The sequence below is a fragment of the Tachysurus fulvidraco genome, chromosome 18 (assembly GCF_022655615.1).
Source record: "Tachysurus fulvidraco isolate hzauxx_2018 chromosome 18, HZAU_PFXX_2.0, whole genome shotgun sequence".
Lineage (NCBI taxonomy): Eukaryota > Metazoa > Chordata > Actinopteri > Siluriformes > Bagridae > Tachysurus > Tachysurus fulvidraco.
Genome location: NC_062535.1, coordinates 12664530 through 12684488, shown reverse-complemented (window position 1 = coordinate 12684488; position 19959 = coordinate 12664530). Strand labels below are relative to the sequence as shown.

At 39.1% G+C, this 19959-nt stretch overlaps 1 protein-coding gene across 15 annotated transcripts in view; it reads left to right on the top strand.

Moving 5' to 3' along the window:
* The window catches only part of rims1b (regulating synaptic membrane exocytosis 1b), a 52434-nt gene that overhangs the window by 20335 nt on the left and 12140 nt on the right, over positions 1 to 19959 (top strand). For 6 of the 15 annotated variants that reach the window (XM_047803353.1, XM_047803351.1, XM_047803352.1 and 3 more), the window contains 21 exons: positions 785 to 1047; positions 1976 to 2853; positions 4242 to 4282; positions 5116 to 5226; positions 5400 to 5499; positions 5676 to 5799; positions 6648 to 6694; positions 6802 to 6920; positions 8787 to 8917; positions 9656 to 9827; positions 10060 to 10213; positions 11010 to 11066; positions 11974 to 12127; positions 12764 to 12880; positions 14036 to 14098; positions 16552 to 16641; positions 17209 to 17274; positions 17437 to 17520; positions 19139 to 19239; positions 19337 to 19455; positions 19686 to 19837. In XM_047803353.1, the coding sequence (XP_047659309.1) occupies positions 785 to 1047; positions 1976 to 2853; positions 4242 to 4282; positions 5116 to 5226; positions 5400 to 5499; positions 5676 to 5799; positions 6648 to 6694; positions 6802 to 6920; positions 8787 to 8917; positions 9656 to 9827; positions 10060 to 10213; positions 11010 to 11066; positions 11974 to 12127; positions 12764 to 12880; positions 14036 to 14098; positions 16552 to 16641; positions 17209 to 17274; positions 17437 to 17520; positions 19139 to 19239; positions 19337 to 19455; positions 19686 to 19837 (3143 nt within the window). Of the gene's footprint in view, positions 1 to 784; positions 1048 to 1975; positions 2854 to 4241; positions 4283 to 5115; positions 5227 to 5399; positions 5500 to 5675; positions 5800 to 6647; positions 6695 to 6801; positions 6921 to 8786; positions 8918 to 9655; positions 9828 to 10059; positions 10214 to 11009; positions 11067 to 11973; positions 12128 to 12763; positions 12881 to 14035; positions 14099 to 15216; positions 15295 to 15395; positions 15656 to 16551; positions 16642 to 17208; positions 17275 to 17436; positions 17521 to 19138; positions 19240 to 19336; positions 19456 to 19685; positions 19838 to 19959 lie in introns of those variants that run through there. The other 9 variants (XM_047803364.1, XM_047803350.1, XM_047803355.1 and 6 more) reach the window with 9 other exon arrangements.

The following is a 19959-nucleotide window of genomic DNA, read 5'->3' as shown; positions in this document are numbered from 1 at the left end:
AAAATTGGTTATACTTGGAAAGGCACAATATTGACAAGGAACAAGAAAATATGCTCATTAAAGCCTGTTAACTGCAGTGTGGAGCAACAGTAATCTGGACTGGATTTACAGACACGATCAATAGATTAGATCTCTACTAAGGAGTCTGTACAAAGGAGTCTAAAGTGAGATTGATATGTTAGAAATTCACATTTTCAACCCCACAAGCATTAAAACCATGCAGGAGATGTTTGATTTGCGTTAACCCTCAACAGCAGCTAATCGAGCTCGGCTGGTTTCCACGCTGCAGACAGAGAAAGACTCAGACAAAGACGGGAAGAAGAGAAATCGTCAAGGCCTAGGTATTTTAGGAAGTCTGAGTCATCCATCTTCTTAATGAACCACCGGAGAGTTCTTATTAATGTTGTAAATGGAAGGAGAGAGAGAGAAAAAAATTAATTTAATGAAAGAAATGTGAAAAATGATAATTTTGCTAAAACCTGCATATTTTCACCTAAACTATAGTGTGTGCAAATGTGTAGAAAACTATGTATGTGTACATGTCTGCCAGTTGTCTGCCAGTGTTTGGTTTGTGCATCTGTTTTTTCTTGTTTGCTTTAAATCTGTTCAGTTCAACCCACCCACTTTGATGTTATTGTTTAAAATTATAAAGACAAAGTGTAAACTGAATAGCATTGCATCTATATAGAACAATAATCACCCAAATGGTTAGTTACATTAGTTACCTGTATACCCTGAAAAATAAAGATCTCTTCAGCACCACCTACTCCGTGTCTCTTGGCAGGTGATGTGGGTATGCAACCTGTGCAGGAAGCAGCAGGAGATCCTTACTAAATCTGGAGAATGGTTCTCATCAGGGCCAAGAGGCAGGCCTCTGAGCGTGGCCGGCCCTGAGGCTGACCGGGACGGGAAGCTACGTTCCAGGTCACAGGCTAAAACTGGAGCTAACTCCATTAGCACTAACAACGCCCATCCAGCCATTGACCGGACCAAGGGAGCGGACATCATGCCAGTCTCACGAGCTCGGAGTGAACCCCCACGAGAGAAGTATGAAGAATGAGAGAAGAATGCTAGTGCACTTTTGTAATGTTGATACATTATGAACTATGTATAACAGTCATGAAAAATGTCATTCACTATTTGTTGTGAGTGTCTAGGGATCAGAGCGTCTAAGAATAGTCTTGTCATCTGAACGTAGACTTGTCATATTTCTGCATCAAATATGCAACAAAATCTGTTTTTATGCAGAAATATTTCCTACATTTGGAATGTGAGCTATATTATTAGTTTTGGTTGTAATCATGTTTTAAACATTATTACAAAATAATATTATTGCTTTTGCTTTGACTGTGATGAAGCTGTCAGAGCAGAAAGACTTCTTTTGTTATTTCTACATTTCGGGGTTGCAACGCAATAGTACTATTTTTATCAGTATGTGTTTATTGCTCCAAATATTTGTATTTGTTACAAACCAGAGGTGGGTGTGGCCTAAATTGGAAGTGCAAAATTGATGTTCACAATAATATATGTGGTATCTGTATTTGTATCTTTTCAGAAAAAAACGAAATCTGTTTATTTCAGTTAATGTTTTTGTAATGAACAATCTGCTCTCCAAGAATTGCTTGAATATTTATTAGGTTTTTGCTTTCAAGGGGGTTCTGCCCTCTCTGTTGTTGACTTTTGCAGAACGGCTTTATCAAAGGTTGATAAGTTAAGGTGCCAGATGGTCATTTATTTAAGATTAAACTCTATTTATGCCTCAGTTTAGCATTGCATATTATTAATATATGGATGGTTAAGTTAAATTTGATTGTTCAACATGGAAAAACTGCCTGAAAAACATGCCTGAAATCTGCTACTTGATTGGTGACCTCCCCTACTGTATTTTGATATTTTACAAAAAGTATAAGCTGGGGATATGTAGAACCCTACAACATCTTCATACTATCAGACTTCTTGTTCTCTTGTCCAATAGGAAGAGGCCAGTGTCCCTACATGAGCAAAATGGCAAGGTCATCGGCAGAGGTGAGAGGAGAGTGGGATCAGGTAGGCAGTCTGGTCAGGCTTTAGATGATCGTGCTCCAGGAGAAAGGCGAGACAACAGACGTCTGGAAAAAGGCCATTCCCAAGAATATGACCACTCTGGAAACACTGCCCACCCTGACCAGAAGCGGAAAAAAGAAGAAGAGGAACGGGAGCAGGAAAGACAGCGGCGTGAAGAGGAATACCAAAATCGCTACTGTAGTGACCCCAACTTGGCACGCTACCCTGTCAAACCTCAGAAAGAAGAACAAGAGATGCGCATGCATGCAAAAGTGTCCAAAATGCGACAAGAACGTCACCACAGTGACATGGCCATCAATGAAGTAGGCCTGGCTCAAGATGGTTGCGAGACCCCAGGCACTCGGCTAAGCAGGAGGGTGGCGGGCAATGAAAACCGCAAGGCACTACATGAAAACCAACGGGCATACTCTGTGGACAGGACCGTGGGGGGTTGTGCTGGTGGGGGACCTGTACCCCTTCAAAAACAGGGTCACAGTGGTTCTCACATGAGCCCCGGGGGCTCCCAAGACCTCAGGGATGGACAGGATTGGGGCCACAAAGGCTATTTGGAGCCTGGATCAGTTGCATTGCTGCACAAGACCAAACGTGAGAAAGCTGCCGAAAGCTTCCGGAAAGATTCTTCCCTCAGTTCAGACCAGTCAGAATGTCTCCGTCCACCGCCTCCCCGTGCTTACAAGCCCAAACGAGGCCTCAACAAAAGGCAGATGTCCATTAGCAGTTCAGAAGAGGAAGGAGGGTCCACACCTGAGTATACCAGTTGTGAAGATGTTGAGAGCATAAGCGAAAAAGGTAGGGGGAAGTCTTCTGCTTTTGGCTTATGTAACTTTATGGATGGTTAGGAATCAACTCACTCTGAGTTCCTTAGATTGTTGATTTTCCCATTCCTAAAATTTGTCTGAGAACCATGCCTATAATTTCTCCAAAAGTGCCCTTTCCCTTTAAATTCCACTGAATAAAAATGAACTAGAATAAACTGTTCAAGCCCCACAAACACATATAGCTTCTGGAATTTTTTGCAATGTTCTATAAAATTGGGAATTATGTTGGCTACCATGTCATTTAACAGATTTTTAAGTCTATAATTATTCCCCACTTTTTAGTGTAGTTAGTTTCACACCACCCAGTGCTACACTTTTGGTACATAATGGTGAATTTTTACTAAGCTAGTTTCAAGCTTGACCATTAAATGCTATTGTTGGAATCTGTAGACTCAGTGAAGGTTTGAATACCAAAACACCTTCCATCTGCAAGTGAGATCTGATTCATGGAAGCTCCATCTGTTAGATAAATTTTTTTAAATCATTTTTAGCTTCATGATTCATCCTGTACAGACCGAATATTAGCACTGTACCTGTGCTCTGAGTGAGGTGGCTATTTGCATTTGGAGTGGCTGTAGCTCATCAGTGTCCTTAGTTACTTTTGGCCATCTTCAAATATGGTTTGATTTATGCCCTGGTGCAGCATGATGGATGGATTATGTTGATAAGGAAGCATGTCTTGCTCCAAGTCTTCCTAATATTATTTTCCATCCGGAATCCATTGTGTATCATTCTCCTATATTGCTGCTTTAGGTCAAAGCTGATCACACAAGATCTGACAGTAAGTGCTTTAAATTCAAAGGTCAAATTTGGTCTTTGCTGAGGGCCAATGATGCCACATCCTTTTCTAATCCTCAAATACTCAGCATTTCTAAGAGCGTGTGCTGCCAGATGCTGTTTTAGTTTACATACAAGGCAACAATCCATTTCAGTATAGCACATACAATGACTCCACTGCTCTAATATAGGTAGTGCTAATGGAGTCTCAGTGGCTTACTAGTCAGAGTTACCAGAATTCTGCATAATTTGCCCTTTTTGGGGCAGTGCAGGCTCAAAAGGTTGTTTGTTGATTGGGGGTCAAGCCCCAGCATTGCCAAGCTGCCACTGTTGGGCACTTGAGCAAGGCTCTTAACCCTTTCTACTCCAGGGGCGCTGTATCATGGCTGACATGTTTGCACTCTGACCACAACCTCCAAAGTTGGGATATACAAAGAAGGAATTTCACTGTGCTGTAATGTATGTAATGTGACAAAATAAAGGCTTCTATTTTTCTTACGTTTACATTTACAGCATTTTGCAGATGCCCTTATCCAGAGCGACGTACATAAGTGCTTAAATCTCTTGTTATTCTTTCTCTAGGTGACTGGGATTGCCATCCTCTAGATCCCACTGTATGGCATGTAAGTTTAATCAAACAGTGTGTTTATGTATATCTTGGACAGGGCAGCTTGTTTTGAATAAAGGCATCCTGAATAAGGTTGGTGTGTTTGATGGGCTGGAGGTTGGATTGGCTGAGCCAACTAATATTTTGTATAAATGTTGTTTCAAGTGCGAAGCATGGTTGTCAAGCATTTTAGATGTAATGAGTTAGTAATAAATTATTAACCATTTATTCAGGTAAAGCTACTAAGCAGTATACTGTAAAATAGAAGTACTCTGTAGGTATATAATCAGTTATTGTAGAAAATGCTGCTCTTGGTTCTTTGAGTTTTGTGTATATGATAAAATGAAAAGTCTTAAAACAAAAGATACAACTTCTAATCTAATCCCAACCCTACCTTTAAATTTGGTAGTTTCTGACGTGAATCGAATTCTTACAAGACTTTTACGTTCATAAAATTCAAGGAACCGATTAATGACAACAAAATTGTAGACGACTTTATAATTAAACATGGGTTAGTGTCAGTGTATGTTCATTCATGCTCTAAATGCTTGATAACATGTTACTGTAAAAGCATTAGCTGGGACTCATAAACTGGTACAGTAGAAATCAAATGCCACTGCTTTATGACTCTAGCACTATTCTGATTACTTGTGTTTTACAAACTCTACAAATTCCTCAGCCCAGCTCTGATACAGTAGATGTTTATAGTGTTTGTTTATGGACAGTGCTTTTACTAAAGCGTGTGTGTGGTGTGTGTGTGTGTGGGTGGGTGTGTGTGCGTGTGTGCGCATTATCGAGAATGCGTCCATCATTAATGGGTTTGAAAACCACCATTCCATTTCCCCACAGCATCCTGTTACATGGCAACCATCAAAGGAGGGAGATCATTTGATTGGACGCATCACTCTGAGCAAGCGCTCGGCCATGCCTCGGGAGGCTGGGTCTCTGCTCGGGCTAAAGGTGAGATCTAAGTACAAGGCCAAGCTTAGTTTACTCCATTTGACTAGTCACCTGACCTGCACTGAATAGTATAACATTCATGTTTTGTCTCACCAATCCAAAACCATTCATTTTTCAAGGTGTGATGTGTAGAAGGTGTAGAACTTATCAAGCACATTTTTCTTTGTCATTAGGTGGTCGGTGGAAAAATTACAGCGACCGGGAGACTCGGGGCATTCATCACCAAAGTGAAAAAAGGAAGTCTCGCAGACGTTGTAGGCCATTTACGAGCTGGTGAGGATTATTTTTCAAAATGTGTATTTGAGTAACTCATTTTGCCAATAAGCTTAATGCATCTTATTAACATTCTTATTAAATATTTGTTTGTTATATGCTAACCAATGTTCCTCGGTTTGATGGTACACTTAGACGTTAGATGGCAGTTTGGCTGACTGGCATTTTGATTTCAGGTGATGAGGTGTTGCAATGGAATGGGAAGGCGTTGCCTGGAGCAACCAAGAAAGAAGTATACAACATCATTTTAGAGTCGCAGTCTGCACCTCAAGTAGAAATAGTTGTTTCAAGGCCAATTGGGTAAGCCTCATTTTTTCATGTATTTTCAATACAGTTGTCAGAGTTTTGTTCTTTCTGCCATGTTATTGGTTTGCTACCTGATTGTGTTCACATGTCCTGTTCATCATTTTAGATTCAGCTGTCTGTTCATATGCTGTGGCCATGTCTATGTTTCTTACTTAAAGTTTTTCTATTACAGACATTTGCATTTTTCTATGTACTACCGTATCTACTGAGCTTACTGTATTGCTAATTTATTAGCTATCGTAATTCAATCTTTGTTTTATGCTTAAAGTTTGTCTTTCCTCAAACTTTTCCCTTTCTATTATGGATTTGGTTTTTCAGGTATATGTGTAGTTTTGTGTCATTGTGCCTTTTACTCTATCATTTCTGGATCATTTCAACAAGCCGTTCATAATTAGAATAAATGTAAATGCGCAAGGCTCTACATGTAGAAAAAACATGTATCAAATGAACTGACATGGCTGTGCAGATATATAATATTTGGTGATTTAGTGAAATTTGTTTAATGTCTACTTGACATCAGTTTGATTTGCTTTTCTGCTGCATGTAAAAGATGCATCCATCGTGTTCTTCCCAATAATGTCCTCCGAAAATTTAGAGTGTATGAGTAAGTAAAGCGCTCAGATTCATCATATTGCTCCCATTGTTCATAATGCCTGACCCTGTCATAACCTCAAACCTTCAGTAGCATTGTTAGCTTATTAGCACTGCTTAGCTACCGATCCCTCTGAACCTGACACTTCACCTTATTTCCTAATACAAAATTCCCGGTAGGTGTGATCGCTGATGTAAGTGTAAAGAAACCCATCATTTTTAATGTCTGTTAAAAATGTGTTCTTTTAAAGAGACACGCCAAGAATTCCAGACAAGTCACATCCACCTCTTGAATCTAGTAGGTTTTGTTCACCAATTGTTTCATTTCCAACATATCAGCAATATACTGTATTCACTTTAGAATAACATTTGATTGACTCACTGTTTTATTTTCTTTCACATTAGCTGGTTCAAGTTCTATAGATGAGTCCCACAAGGTGGACCGTCCCTCCATCTCCGTCATGTCCCCCACCAGTCCGGGAATGTTGAGAGACCTGCCTCAGGACCTTCCAGGCCAGCTTTTAGTAAGTACAAGAACAAAGATGATTACTTTTACCAGCCATGCATGCTAGCATTGTATCACAGAAAATGTTTTATAATGACCAAATAATTAAAATGACATCGTCTTTTAGCCAACATGAGGCAAAAGGACGTGACAGAGAGTCTAGATGACAATGATACAAGCACTGCAGGGTGAGATCAAAGACCAGAAAAAAGCAAAAAAAAGATAATTGCAACATAATTGTGGGTAAAATTCACTAAACTAATAACGATATATAAAGTTATAACCCGAAGAAGGCACGACATGCTGTTTTAGGAAAATAATTAAAAAAGCTAAACAATCTGTTTTGTCTTTTATACTACATCAATTTTACAAATCTTTTTTTTTTTAAATATTAAAGTAACAACACAGTATGTTGCTGTTATCTGTCAGTATGTTTTATTAGTAAGGGTTTTATTTCTTTTATACTAAAGCAATTTACCAAATATTACTTTATTTTCACATTAATTAAAGGAACAACACGTTGTACTTTTTTGTCCTTTTATAGTTACTCTTAACGTTGTCTATGAAACACTTGTTATCTTACATAACATTAAATTATCACTTACATTATAACAACTCTACACTACGGTCAAAGGTGTGTGGACCTTTGAAGACAGTAAGGGAACAAACGTTGTTGTGTTGAATTGTGGCAGAATTAACAAATCTGAGCCAATATCTTACTAAATGTAGAGAAATGATCATAAGTAATAGTCATAATAAAATTATACATTCGAGCATATTTGCTATTTGGTCATTTAATGCTAGAGCAAGTGCAAAATATTGGTTTGTCTGATGAAATACTAATAGCAATAAATAATTTATTTCCATCTATCTATTCTCATTCACACTGAAAAATGAAGGCAATGCTACGTTAATAAACTAGCACACAACGGGATGCTAGTAGTCACTAATTTCTCACTATGATGGACGACAGAGCATCATTTTTACTCCTTGTGGCATGCTCATATCTGTGGTTTATTAGTCCATCGGCTTGCAGACGTTATGCGGAATAAGAAGGAGCAGCAGGAATCTGAGCAGTCTGGAGATCGCATTTCGCTAATCCAGTTTAGCCATTAGTGTTTACCCAACAAAAGAGTTTATCGTGGCTTTTTTCTTCACACATCAGGCCTCCTGGTGGTCCAGCTGCAGGATCTTGTGCTCTCATTGCTGCTGCCCAGGTTTGATTCCTGGGTAGAGAGCTAACCCAGCCACTGAAGAGTTAACTCTCAGTGCTGGTCCCAAGCCTGGATAAAATGTGAAGGATATGTCAGGAAGGGCATCCGAGATAAAACCTGTGCCAAATCTAATATGCGGTCCATGTGATCCACTGTGGTGACCCTGAACAGGGAGCAGCTGAAAGAAAAAATAAAAATTCTTCACAACATGGCTTATTTCTTTAGCCTAAAAGTGGCATGTCAGTCACAAAACTTTGCTGTTTGCAGCCACATCTGTAAATGCAGGACAGACATGTTTTAATAATAAAACTGTTTATGTAAAATGTTTTTTAGCCTTTTTAGATTTTTGATGTTTGAGTTAAAACAAATATTTGGATTTGTAATTTTTTTGATTTCTAGACTCTGTGTGAGGAAACAGGTAGAAACAAATAAAACAGGCTACTGTTTTATTGTTATTTATTTATTTGTTTGTTTGTTTGTTTGTTTGTTTGTTTGTTTAACATTTATTTTCAATTTTATTGTATGCCAAGATAAACACAGTTTTATTTTTAATTTAAAGATGTTTCTCACTTCAACAGATTCAATTTTCTAATTTTAGTTCTGTTTTTACACTGGATTCATTACTGAGGTGAAAATATTTATATTGTTTGTATGTATCCTTTTTCAACAAGGTGAAACTGTGGTATGACAAAGTGGGCCATCAGCTTATCGTCAACGTGTTACAAGCCATAGACCTGCCTTCTCGACCCGACGGCCGACCGCGCAACCCTTACGTCAAGATGTACTTCCTTCCTGATCGGAGGTGAGCGTTATTCAATAATTAATGTTGATATAGTTTAGAAAAAAAAATTCTGTGATATGTACTGTGAAATCCCAAATGAGATTAAAAACCGATTGGATTAGATAGTAATCTCTTCAAGATTTCTCCCTGCTTTTAAAAAGCTCACACTTCCTAGCAGGTAGGAATATATGTGAAGTTATTTAGTACTGTGTAAACTTGAACGTTCTGGTTATTTAGGCTACGATTGAGATTATGTTCCTCTGGTGAACTACATTTACTTCTTTATGTGAAAAATACTTGTGGTGTTAAAATAATGGTGTTCAATTACTCCGGCAGAATGGGAATGGACTTCAATAAACAAATTTTATGTTCACAAGTCTGATCGAAGACGAGTCTGGAATCCGCTTGCTTTCGGTGCAAGACGTGTGTTTTTCCGGCTGTTCATAACATTACAATGAACTTTAGTGGTTGAAGATAACTTTCAGATTTTAGCAGCTTATGAACAAACACTTGGTGCATCACAGAGAGCAAGGAGACCAGGGCAGTGGTAGCTCAAGTGGTTAAATAGGTTTGATATCACCATTTACATTCGATGATGCAAAATTTATTCTAGGAATATGTTTATCAAGCCTACAGAAATACTTATAAAATTAGACAATCAGGGCTTTAAGAATTTGTTATTTATACGAGGCACTAACTCCAGTGTGGGATGACAAAGAAACACAATGCTGAACATAGTCGGCACAAATTGTCTTTCAGCGACAAGAGCAAGAGGAGGACGAAGACGGTGAAGAAGAACTCGGAGCCACGGTGGAACCAGACATTCCTTTACTCACACGTCCACCGCAGGGATTTCAGAGAGCGCATGCTGGAGATCACCGTGTGGGACCAGCCGAGAGCGCAGGAAGAGGAGAGCGAGTTCCTCGGAGAGGTGTGTTTTACACCACATCCTCCATAGAGAAAAGTCAAGAAATTAGTTGAGATTAGTTTTCTATCTGGGTTAATAATAATAACTTGATTAACTTTATTCTAGTCAGTTTTTTTTTCTTTATATTTTTCCGCTTTACAAATCATATGTTTTTTCTTTTAAACATTCTCATGAAATATATTCGCTTTATAGTAGTAAGAGACTTTTGTTATTCATTAATTAATTTATTTTGCAGATCCTGATCGAGCTCGAAACGGCTCTGTTGGACGATCAGCCGCACTGGTACAAGCTGCAGACCCATGATGCTTCCTCTCTCCCTCTTCCCCAACCCTCGCCGTACCTTCCTCGCAGACATGTCCACACTGACAGCCCCAGCAAAAAGTTACAGAGTGAGTGTAACATCTGTGTATTAAAAAAAAAAAAAAAAAAAAAAAAAAAACAGGCCAAATATGTTTCTCTCTAATGTGTTCTCTATGTTCTCTAAATGTCAGAAATCTCTGCATTATTATTTAGTATAAACAGGATTCTTTAGTGACGTATGTTTCGATCAATTCACTGTATATCAAGAAAAGTCCCAGTGATGCCACAGCCATCTATGACCAGGACCTGTGATCACTTTCGCCTCTGTCAATCACAGCAACGTTAGCCAATCACAGGCATGTTTAATGCATGTAGAATAGGGCATATAGCAGATCTCCTCCGTGCGTGTTAAGATGTCTGGTTGGCGGGAGAAATAGCGGAACAATAAATATCTGCCAGTTTATTTAAAACAGCTGCCTTGTAGCTAATCTTTGTGGCCATATTGACAGCTATTTACAACACTGGTTAAAGATTGTATTTTATCTGTTGCTATGACGACAAAACAACCGTTGAACACACAATAGCAAATTCACAGTAAAGCTGAGTTCAAACAGTAACCATGGAAACCACATTCACTAAGAAACCAATGTTGAAAAAATAGTGATAAAAGAAAGTAATTTCTTTTAAAAAAAATTTTTTGTTTCGATTGATTTTTATTTCTTTTTACATCGGCGTAGCTACAAGGTTGTCGTACCTAACAAACTGTAATAGACCTGAGCGGAATGAACTGTGCTGCGCGTGCAGTCTCCAGGCTGCACATTGTGTCCTGTGTGATGCTGTGCTGATTTTCTAGCTGTTGAACTATATACTGTGTGTGTATCTCAGGATCTCATCGCATCATTGAGACTGATTATGATGATGCTATAACAGTAGTGTCTTCAGGTGGGTTGGGCGGGTCACACAGTGACCGTAATCACGCCGTAGCTGTCCACCAAAGGATGAGAGAGAGCGAAGAAAGACCTGAGAACATCAGATTCATTACAGAAAGTCAATTGCTTTTGGGAAACCAGCCTTATATGCTGTATACAGATTATATTAGAAACTGAACTAACACAATTGTTTCATTCTTATGAACGAAAATACAGTAGAATTATCTATTCATTTCTGTCAATTATTAACTCCAACTTTAGAGATTTTTAGAGTGGTTTGTCTTTAGCACTAATCCAGATTTACAGATGAATTAGGTTTGTCATCCGTTTGTCGTTCAATAGATATGAGGTCAGTCTCTCTCCCCCTCTGCTGGGCTTTTGTAGTAATGAAGCTGAAACCACAGAGAAAACACTCACAATCTGCATGAAAACTAGGACCACTTACAACATCTTCATAAGGCCTAGAAGTGTTATAAAGCTGGCAGAACTCATGTTATTAAGCAGAAATAACAGACGGCTTAATGCACTCTGATACAGGCCTTATGACAACAATGCTAATTTTGTGTTCTGTTGCATGCATATAGCATACCTTCATTTGCTATAGCTTTAAGCTTCACAGTATGCTTATTATTCTGGCTAAATAATCTCAGCGATGTCTTGAAGAGTTAAGCCAAGTGTGGGAATTGGATTGGAGATCAGTTTCATGAGCCGATTAGGAATTAAAAATGTAGGCCTTTTGCCTTTTTTTTTTTTTTTTGGCATGTTGTAGAGTTCAGCAGTTGTGCCAGTAGTTCGGCACAATCCCCACGCATGGTAGTTTTAGTTTGATCTCTTTAACCGAGACAGTGTATGTATATTTAATATTTTGGTATTAATAATATGGAATTATGAACTCTGTGTCTGTGTGTGTGATATACCAGCAGCAGAGAGGAACTCCCGAGAGAGGGAGAAGTACAGCACACTGACGGTTCCCGAGAGGCAGGCAGCTGTTCAGCATCGCTCTCGCTCTGTCTCCCCACACAGAGAAGACCAGTGTAGAGGACGTTCACGCCACACACATGTCCCCATGCAGAGGTGAACCTCTAATACATGCACACACACAGACACACACTTATATACACACACTCTCACTCACACATCTAACGTATAAGCACATGCATAAGGCATAAGAGGCTGTAATCGGAACTGAGTTACTATGGCATAGTGAGAGGTTCATACAGAATGACACATTGGCCTAAATTTCAGTTGAACATCAATTCCAAATAGTTATTTTATAGCGTGATAAAATAGCCTACGTACCACAAACACAAACAGGTTACAATTCCAGGTTGTGCCTTCATGAAGTTGTATGTTCCATCAATAATCGGCTCATAGAACAAAAAAAACCCAAATTGTATTATATTGTATTAGAATGTGCCGGAAAAAGGACAAATGATGTTAAGAATCTGCAAGGGGACCTCCGTAAATCGACTTAAGCACATGCACAATCCTAATGTGAATATGAGTTACTTTCCCTACGTAAAGACTTACACAACCTTTATTTAGATTCTAATGCAGTCACATCGAACACACAGGAATCTGAGCATTCACAGGAATTTGAGCAAGTCACTGATCGAGCAAACAAACCACAAAAATTATAAGCTCACAGTTGATGTTAGGGATATGTAGTATTGTTTTCTCACTCTTTTGTCCTTCTCACCCTCTTCCCAGGAGTCTGGATGAAATTCGCCAGAAACGACATCATTCCCAGTCACCCACTCATTACTACAATAATCCACACCAGGAACACCGATCCGGAGACTCAGACTACGACTACTCAGAGGACAGGTACTTTAAATACATTAGTTTTTCTCTCTAAACCACAATTTGACACACAAAACATTGGGGAGTCTACATATGTTCTCTGATTTGGAATAAAAACTCGATATAAAGCATTATTTGAAGCCATTTTCTGTGAAAACAACAAAGAAGTTTGTTGCCACAATGACATATTTCAGTCTTTTTAAACAATAATACAAATTTTTCAATAGATTTTCAGTGACTATCAAATATAATTTCAAAAATAGTATTATATCATTCAAATATTTGTATAATGTATGTGCAAGATGCGATTCTGTAGCACATGAAAAACGTCAATAAATAAACGTTAAAAGAAAAAAAATTTAATTGCAGAAATTTAAAATTGCATTTCAATTTCTTTTTTTTTATTATTTTAATCCTATCAACACAATGTTGACAAAATACAAAAAAAATTGGCTTGCTAATTTGGGATAAATATAAATGAAAACTTTACACTTTAAAAAATGTTAATGTTAAAAATGTAAAAATAACAGTTACTAGTATACACTCATAATTAGCAAAAAAAAAGAAAAATTCTATTTGATCAGAGTATAAACATAGAGTTAAAGGACAAAAAGCAGTTTTTTAGGTTTGAAGATGTACCATAAACAAGCTTTAATGGTACACTACACCCTCTAGATCCACAACACAAAGGTTCCCAGCATGTACCCTTGAGGAATACCGTCCCAATGACAAACATTTAACTACAAAACACTACAAGCAAATGAAAGTGGTAGCTCAGAACTTCTCATGAAGTACCGATGAGAAGGCCATGAGTCCAAATCCTTGGACCACCAAGCTGCAACTGCTGGGCCCCTGAGCAAGTCCCCATTTTTGAACTGCTCAGTGAGATAAATTAGATAAATAACATTTGCTCTGGTTAAGAGCAACCTCTCCAGTATACTTGATAAGTATTGTTAGTGTACCACAGAAGTCGTTTAGACCTGTGTGTATATAACCAAACCTGTTTCTGTGCTACTAATTATACTAATAAGACTAACATCCCATTGAGCCACATCACATTATGCTTCTACAATATTAATATGGTGTTTTCTAAACCTCTGTCTGCCATTTTCGTATTTCTGTTGACTGACTTTATGTTTGCCATTTCCATGAATTTGGTTTTGTGTCGCGAATGTCAAGTGAGGTCCTGGAGATGCACAGATCAATCCGTGGCGGGAGCGCCGAGTGCCTGCACACAAACAGGTAACACTTAGAAAGATCACAGTGGACTTCACTTTCAGTATATTCAAATCTAATGCATTTTCACTCATCTTCTGAAACACCCGTCTTCGTTAGCGATATGATGTTCAAAACTCGAAACCAAACAAACTTAAATGTAACAGTTAGTATTGACAAATCATGAATATATTAACTAGCACACCAGGCAAATGAAAGCTGTAATATCTTGCCCAGGCCTGTGTATTGTTTCCTGGAAACCTGACTATCCATTGTCTTGTCTACTTGTAAGTTGAAACAAAGCTTATCTTCAAGTTGAGTTTACTCACATTTTGAATAACTTCTTTTCAGTTAACCATTGTGAAATGTCCTCCAGTGTAAGAAATCGTAGCTAGTGTGATGTAATAACTCATTCCAAGCTAGTACATCAAATACATACAACCAATTATTTTTACTACACATGTAGGTCATGACTTCTTTTTTTATTTTCTATCCTTTTTTAAGAAAGTGTCTGATGTACTGTAGCATCCGGTGTGCATGTCCCTGGAAATCTATAAGTTGTGCTGCTTTCTCATTACATTGCACATCAAAGATATTTGAGTCTGGCCAGTGTTTTTATTTTTCTCTTTACTCCAGACATTAGCAACTGTGTATTTTGTAAGCACAAGATGTTTCCGGCCTTACAGTGCACTTTTTCTTTTCACACACCTGCACACAGTTCGTGAAGCTAATTAATCTGTCTGCAAAAGGCCAATATGTGTAGTACAGCAAGAGGTGAGGTTTTCAGTGAGCAGCATGAACAGCAGTTATAAGTTCATTAAAAATCTTAGAAACATATTTCATTTAACTACACATACCAAATAAAAAGATCAGCTCTACCATTCTTTACCGTTAACCTGCCACCTGAGCTTCTCATCCCAGGCACACTCTTGTTATTTGTCCAACTTGTTTAGCTGATTAGGCAAAATCTTATATAAAAATCACAACAAAGCATAACCCAGGTAAAAATCACTACATCATGCAACTCTCCATACGCTCAGTTTTCTTTTCTATGCATATCTAACTTGCATGTTTGTTTCTTCTTCACTAATGCATGTTTTTTTGCCCTTCTGACTGCGTGCCCTTCTGTGCATTAACTTTGGTAGGAATTTAGCTAGACACTGTAATACTTTGCCCCCAAAGATGCCCTTGTTAGTGAACGGCATTCACAAAGACATCTACAGGTAAGATGTGATTCTGTACTGTACTGTGGTATTAAAAATAATATCCTCATGTGTTGTCCCTGTTGCTTGGTTTAGCACTTAATATAAACGACCAGTCTATTTCCACAACTGGCCCAGAGAAACAAAATCCTCTAATCTGCTTACAAGCTGTCGTGTTTCATCTACATTAAAGTTTGGTCTTTTTGTTTTGGCTTTCTTGCATGGTTTTCTTTTCTGTTTATTTCTTTATTCCCATGCTAAGCTCCACCCTGCCCGCGTGCCTAAAGAGCAAATCAACACGGCGTCTAGAAGGGGGTGGGGTGTCACCTCGTAGCCCCGCCCCACAGCGTGTGCTCAGATTTACAGATGAGGTCAGCGTTAGGTAAGCGCCTTGAAAACAAATGTGAAGTAGCACGTTTCACTATTTTAGCATATATACACAATTGTGTGTGTGTGTCGGGGGGGTACATATATCTGGGCCCTACAGTGACTTCATCCATGTTCTTTGTAGCTGGATCCAGGTTGTTCTTGTAGAACTTTACACAGCATTAACAGTGGAAGATTTCAGAGTAGTACAAGCTAGTAAAAATGAAGAAGGCTTAACAGAGGAAAAGAGAAGCGGGGTTGGATGACTAGAGGTCTGTGTCGAAATCCTGCACCTACAGACCCAGTTTGTGAACCGTCCAGCTGGCTGAAGAAAAAGGCACAGAACCAAATCACTAATGAGGCAGTTGGCAGTTAGAGGCAGAAGCTCTCTACACTGAGTGACTGGCTCAGCTCATAACGCTCCCACATTGAATCATTCCCCAAATATGTGGTTTAAACAATCACTCTGTTCAGTGGCCAAGTGGTAAACTGATCCATGTACACATGCATAAGAATCTATTAATAAGTGCTCCTAATGTTTTCTTTCTTTCTTTTTCTTTCTGTCTGTCTTTCTTTCTTTCTTTCTTTCTTTTTTAAAACGTATTCATTATTTTTCTAAAAATAATTTTTCACATCATTCTTGATCTCTTCATTTTTTCTTAACTGCTTTTTTGTTTTGATTATTTTATTCTGTACAACATTTTTCTTCCTTATTTCTGAAAAAACAAATCCATTTTTTTCTTTGTTTTTCTATTTATTAATTATTGTTTGTTTAATTTTTCTATTTTACTTCATTCTTTTTTACAATTTGTCATTGTTTATTATTATTTTCTTTCTTTCTTTCTTTCTTTCTTTCTTTCTTTCTTTCTTTCTTTCTTTCTTTCTTTCTTTCTTTCTTCCTTCCTTCCACAGTGACCTTCAGCCATCATTGGACAGAGTGCGAAGTGCCAGTACGACCTGTCTGAGGCCAGACAGCAGTTTCCGCTCCCCTGATAGAGAAAGGTAAAACAAACAAACAAACAAAAAGCACTCAAAAATTTCAGCAACACACACATATAAACACACACACACACACAAATACACACACACACACACACACACACACACACACACACACACACACACACACACACACACACACACACACACACAACTACGTGTTCTAGGAGTAATAGTGCTATCACTGAAATAATTACCAGTCCATAATTTGTCACTGTTAATTATTATTTACTGATTTTTCTTGTGTAACAAAATAGAAAATAGTCATCTTATGACGTTCTGCACTTTGTTAATATAAATTTTGATCTACATTATTTGTGGAACATCCTGTACATTCACTTCTCCCAGTTCTACTTAAATCCTTTAATATATAGTCTGCAGAAGGATGCTGATTTAAAAATACTGTAATCACCACCGAGACACTGTCCTCAGACCAACATCTGCCCTCATGGAGCTCAATTTCATCTCCATTTTATCTTTCCATTCTTCTGCTTTCTCATACCTCATCTTTATTTGCTTTTTTTTTTTTTTACTCATGTACTGCTCATGCCTTGCCCATGCCTTGCTCAGGATGTCAGGCAGTTTGGACAGGCCTGTGTGTGCAAAAACTAACAAGAAATCCATTGACAATGACAGGTGAGATTTTCAGAGCAACATTTATTTGATCTGAATTTGGCCCTATTTTAGTTGAACCTTTTGAAGCCTTGCTTGCTTTGTTGCTGTCTCATACATTACTTTATTTTCTGGGTTTCTTTTCTCCGCACATCATCCTTTCTGTTGTTTTATTCCTGCATCCAGGATCCAGCCCACCTCCATCCTGCGGGGCAGCAGGTGGAGGAGAGATGGTCCAATCCGGCCGTTTGGGCACTCCGGCCTGGACAGGTGCATTTGGGTTAATCCTAAAGGTTTATTGCACTGTTTATTTAGTGTGAACACAAACTTTGCCCAACATGGGATAAAGAAGTTTGGGTTTTTACTAAATGAACAATTTATCTATCCAAAAGCAGGAAACCTTTCTTATCCTAATCAGAAGGTGCAAGAAGTTTCTGTTTTTTGCTAGATAATCCCCACTGATTATTTAGTGAAATCCAAACTTCATCAAAAGTCTGAAAGCAGAATCCTGCTGAAGGTTTGGTTAAAACTTCTAAATTCTTTCAAGGCCATGTTTAATCAAACTTGGACACAATTCCCATGAGATCAATCTGGTCCTGTGGTAATTGTGCAATAGGTTAGAAAGCCATTGTCCTTTCTTTTCCACCGCATTTCTGTCTTCTGTCTCGCTATCTGACTTTGAGTTTCCATCCTACTCCATTTATGCAAATTTTTAAATCTGTCCTGTAGAAAGCAAGAGAGTAAATCACAGTGTGAAGGGGATACGATGGGGCAGTGGTAGCTCAATGGTAGTTCAGTGGTAGCTCAGTGGTAGCTCAATGGTAGTTCAGTGGTAGCTCAGTGGTAGCTCAATGGTAGTTCAGTGGTAGCTCAGTGGTAGCTCAATGGTAGCTCAATGGTAGTTCAGTGGTAGCTCAGTGGTAGCTTAATGGTAGTTCAGTGGTAGCTCAGTGGTAGCTTAATGGTAGTTCAGTGGTAGCTTAATGGTAGTTCAGTGGTAGCTCAATGGTAGTTCAGTGGTAGCTCAGTGGTAGCCCAATGGTACATCAGTGGTACTTCAGTGCTAGCTCAGTGGTATTTCAGTTGTAGTTCAGTGGTAGTTCAGTGGTAGCTCAGTGGTAGCTCAGTGGTAGTTCAGTGGTAGCTCAGTGGTAGCTCAATGGTACTTCAGTGGTACTTCAGTGGTACCTCAGTGGTAGTTCAGTGGTAGCTCAATGGTAGTTCAGTGGTAGCTCAGTGGTAGTTCAGTGGTACCTCAGTGGTAGTTCAGTGGTAGCTTAATGATAGTTCAGTGGTAGCTCAATGGTAGTTTAGTGGTAGCTCAGAGGTAGCTCAGTGGTAGCCCAATGGTACATCAGTGGTACTTCAGTGGTAGTTCAGTGGTAGCTCAGTGGTAGCTCAGTGGTAGTTCAGTGGTAGCTCAGTGGTAGCTCAGTGGTAGTTCAGTGGTAGCTCAGTGATAGCTCAGTGGTAGCTCAGTGGTAGTTCAGTGGTAGCTCAGTGGTAGCTCAGTGGTAGTTCAGTGGTAGCTCAATGGTAGCTCAGTGGTAGCTCAGTGGTAGTTCAGTGGTAGTTCAGTGGTAGTTCAGTGGTAGCTCAGTGGTAGCTCAGTGGTAGCTCAGTGGTAGTTCAGTGGTAGTTCAGTGGTAGCTCATTGGTAGTTCAGTGGTAGTTCAGTGGTAGTTCAGTGGTAGCTCAGTGATAGCTCAGTGGTAGTTCAGTGGTAGCTCAGTGGTAGTTCAGTGGTAGCTCAGTGGTAGCTCAGTGGTAGCTAAGTAAAAGCTCAATGGTAGCTGAAGGTTGTGAGCGTTCTCCCAACACCAAACTCTTGGGTCCTTGTGAAAGTCCCTTAACCCCCACCCCCTTTTGGTCTCACTTTCTACCCCAGAGCCCACGGTGGACGTAATTCTCCTACAGAGTCTTCCTTATCAGTGCGCAGAGGACGACAGCTCCCACAACTCCCTGCAAAAAGCAGCAGTATAGAACAAGGTAGTCAGTCTATCTGTCTGTCTGTCTGTCTATTTATCTATCGATCTATGTATATATCTATCTATACATTATCGGTCTATTTCTGTACCTTGTTCAGCTCTGGCAGTAGAAGAACGAGCTCGGCAGTTGAGTCAGATGAGGGTTCCGTCTTATCGGCCAGGTTCGTCTGCCAGCTCAGGCCATGAACAGGACATGGCTCTGAAGAACAAGAGAGACGTGAGTCAATCACACACACACACACACACACACACACACACACACACACACACACACACACACACACACACACACACACACACACAAGTGTACAATATCTGTAATATTTTCTCAGAGCCACAGACTCACTGTAGACGTTATCTTTTATGTTAGGTTCATGTACAGAATAACTGTACAGGATGTTTTGGAACAAGCTGATGTTGTTGTTGTTGTTGTTGGTAAATGTGTAGCTGTACAAGAGGAGCTGTGATAACATGTCAGCGAGGTCTTCAGACAGCGACATGAGTGACGTGTCAGCCGTGTCGCGAGCCAGCACTGCCTCTCGTCTAAGCAGCGCCAGCTACATGTCTGTCCAATCAGAGAGGCCACACGGACGGATCAGGTTGGAGAAACCGTGCACGTATACATCACACATGTCCATGCAGAAACAACCAATCAGAGACATTCTTTATACACATGATCAGGACACATTATTTACTCAGTCTTCTCCTTTTCTGTCAATAA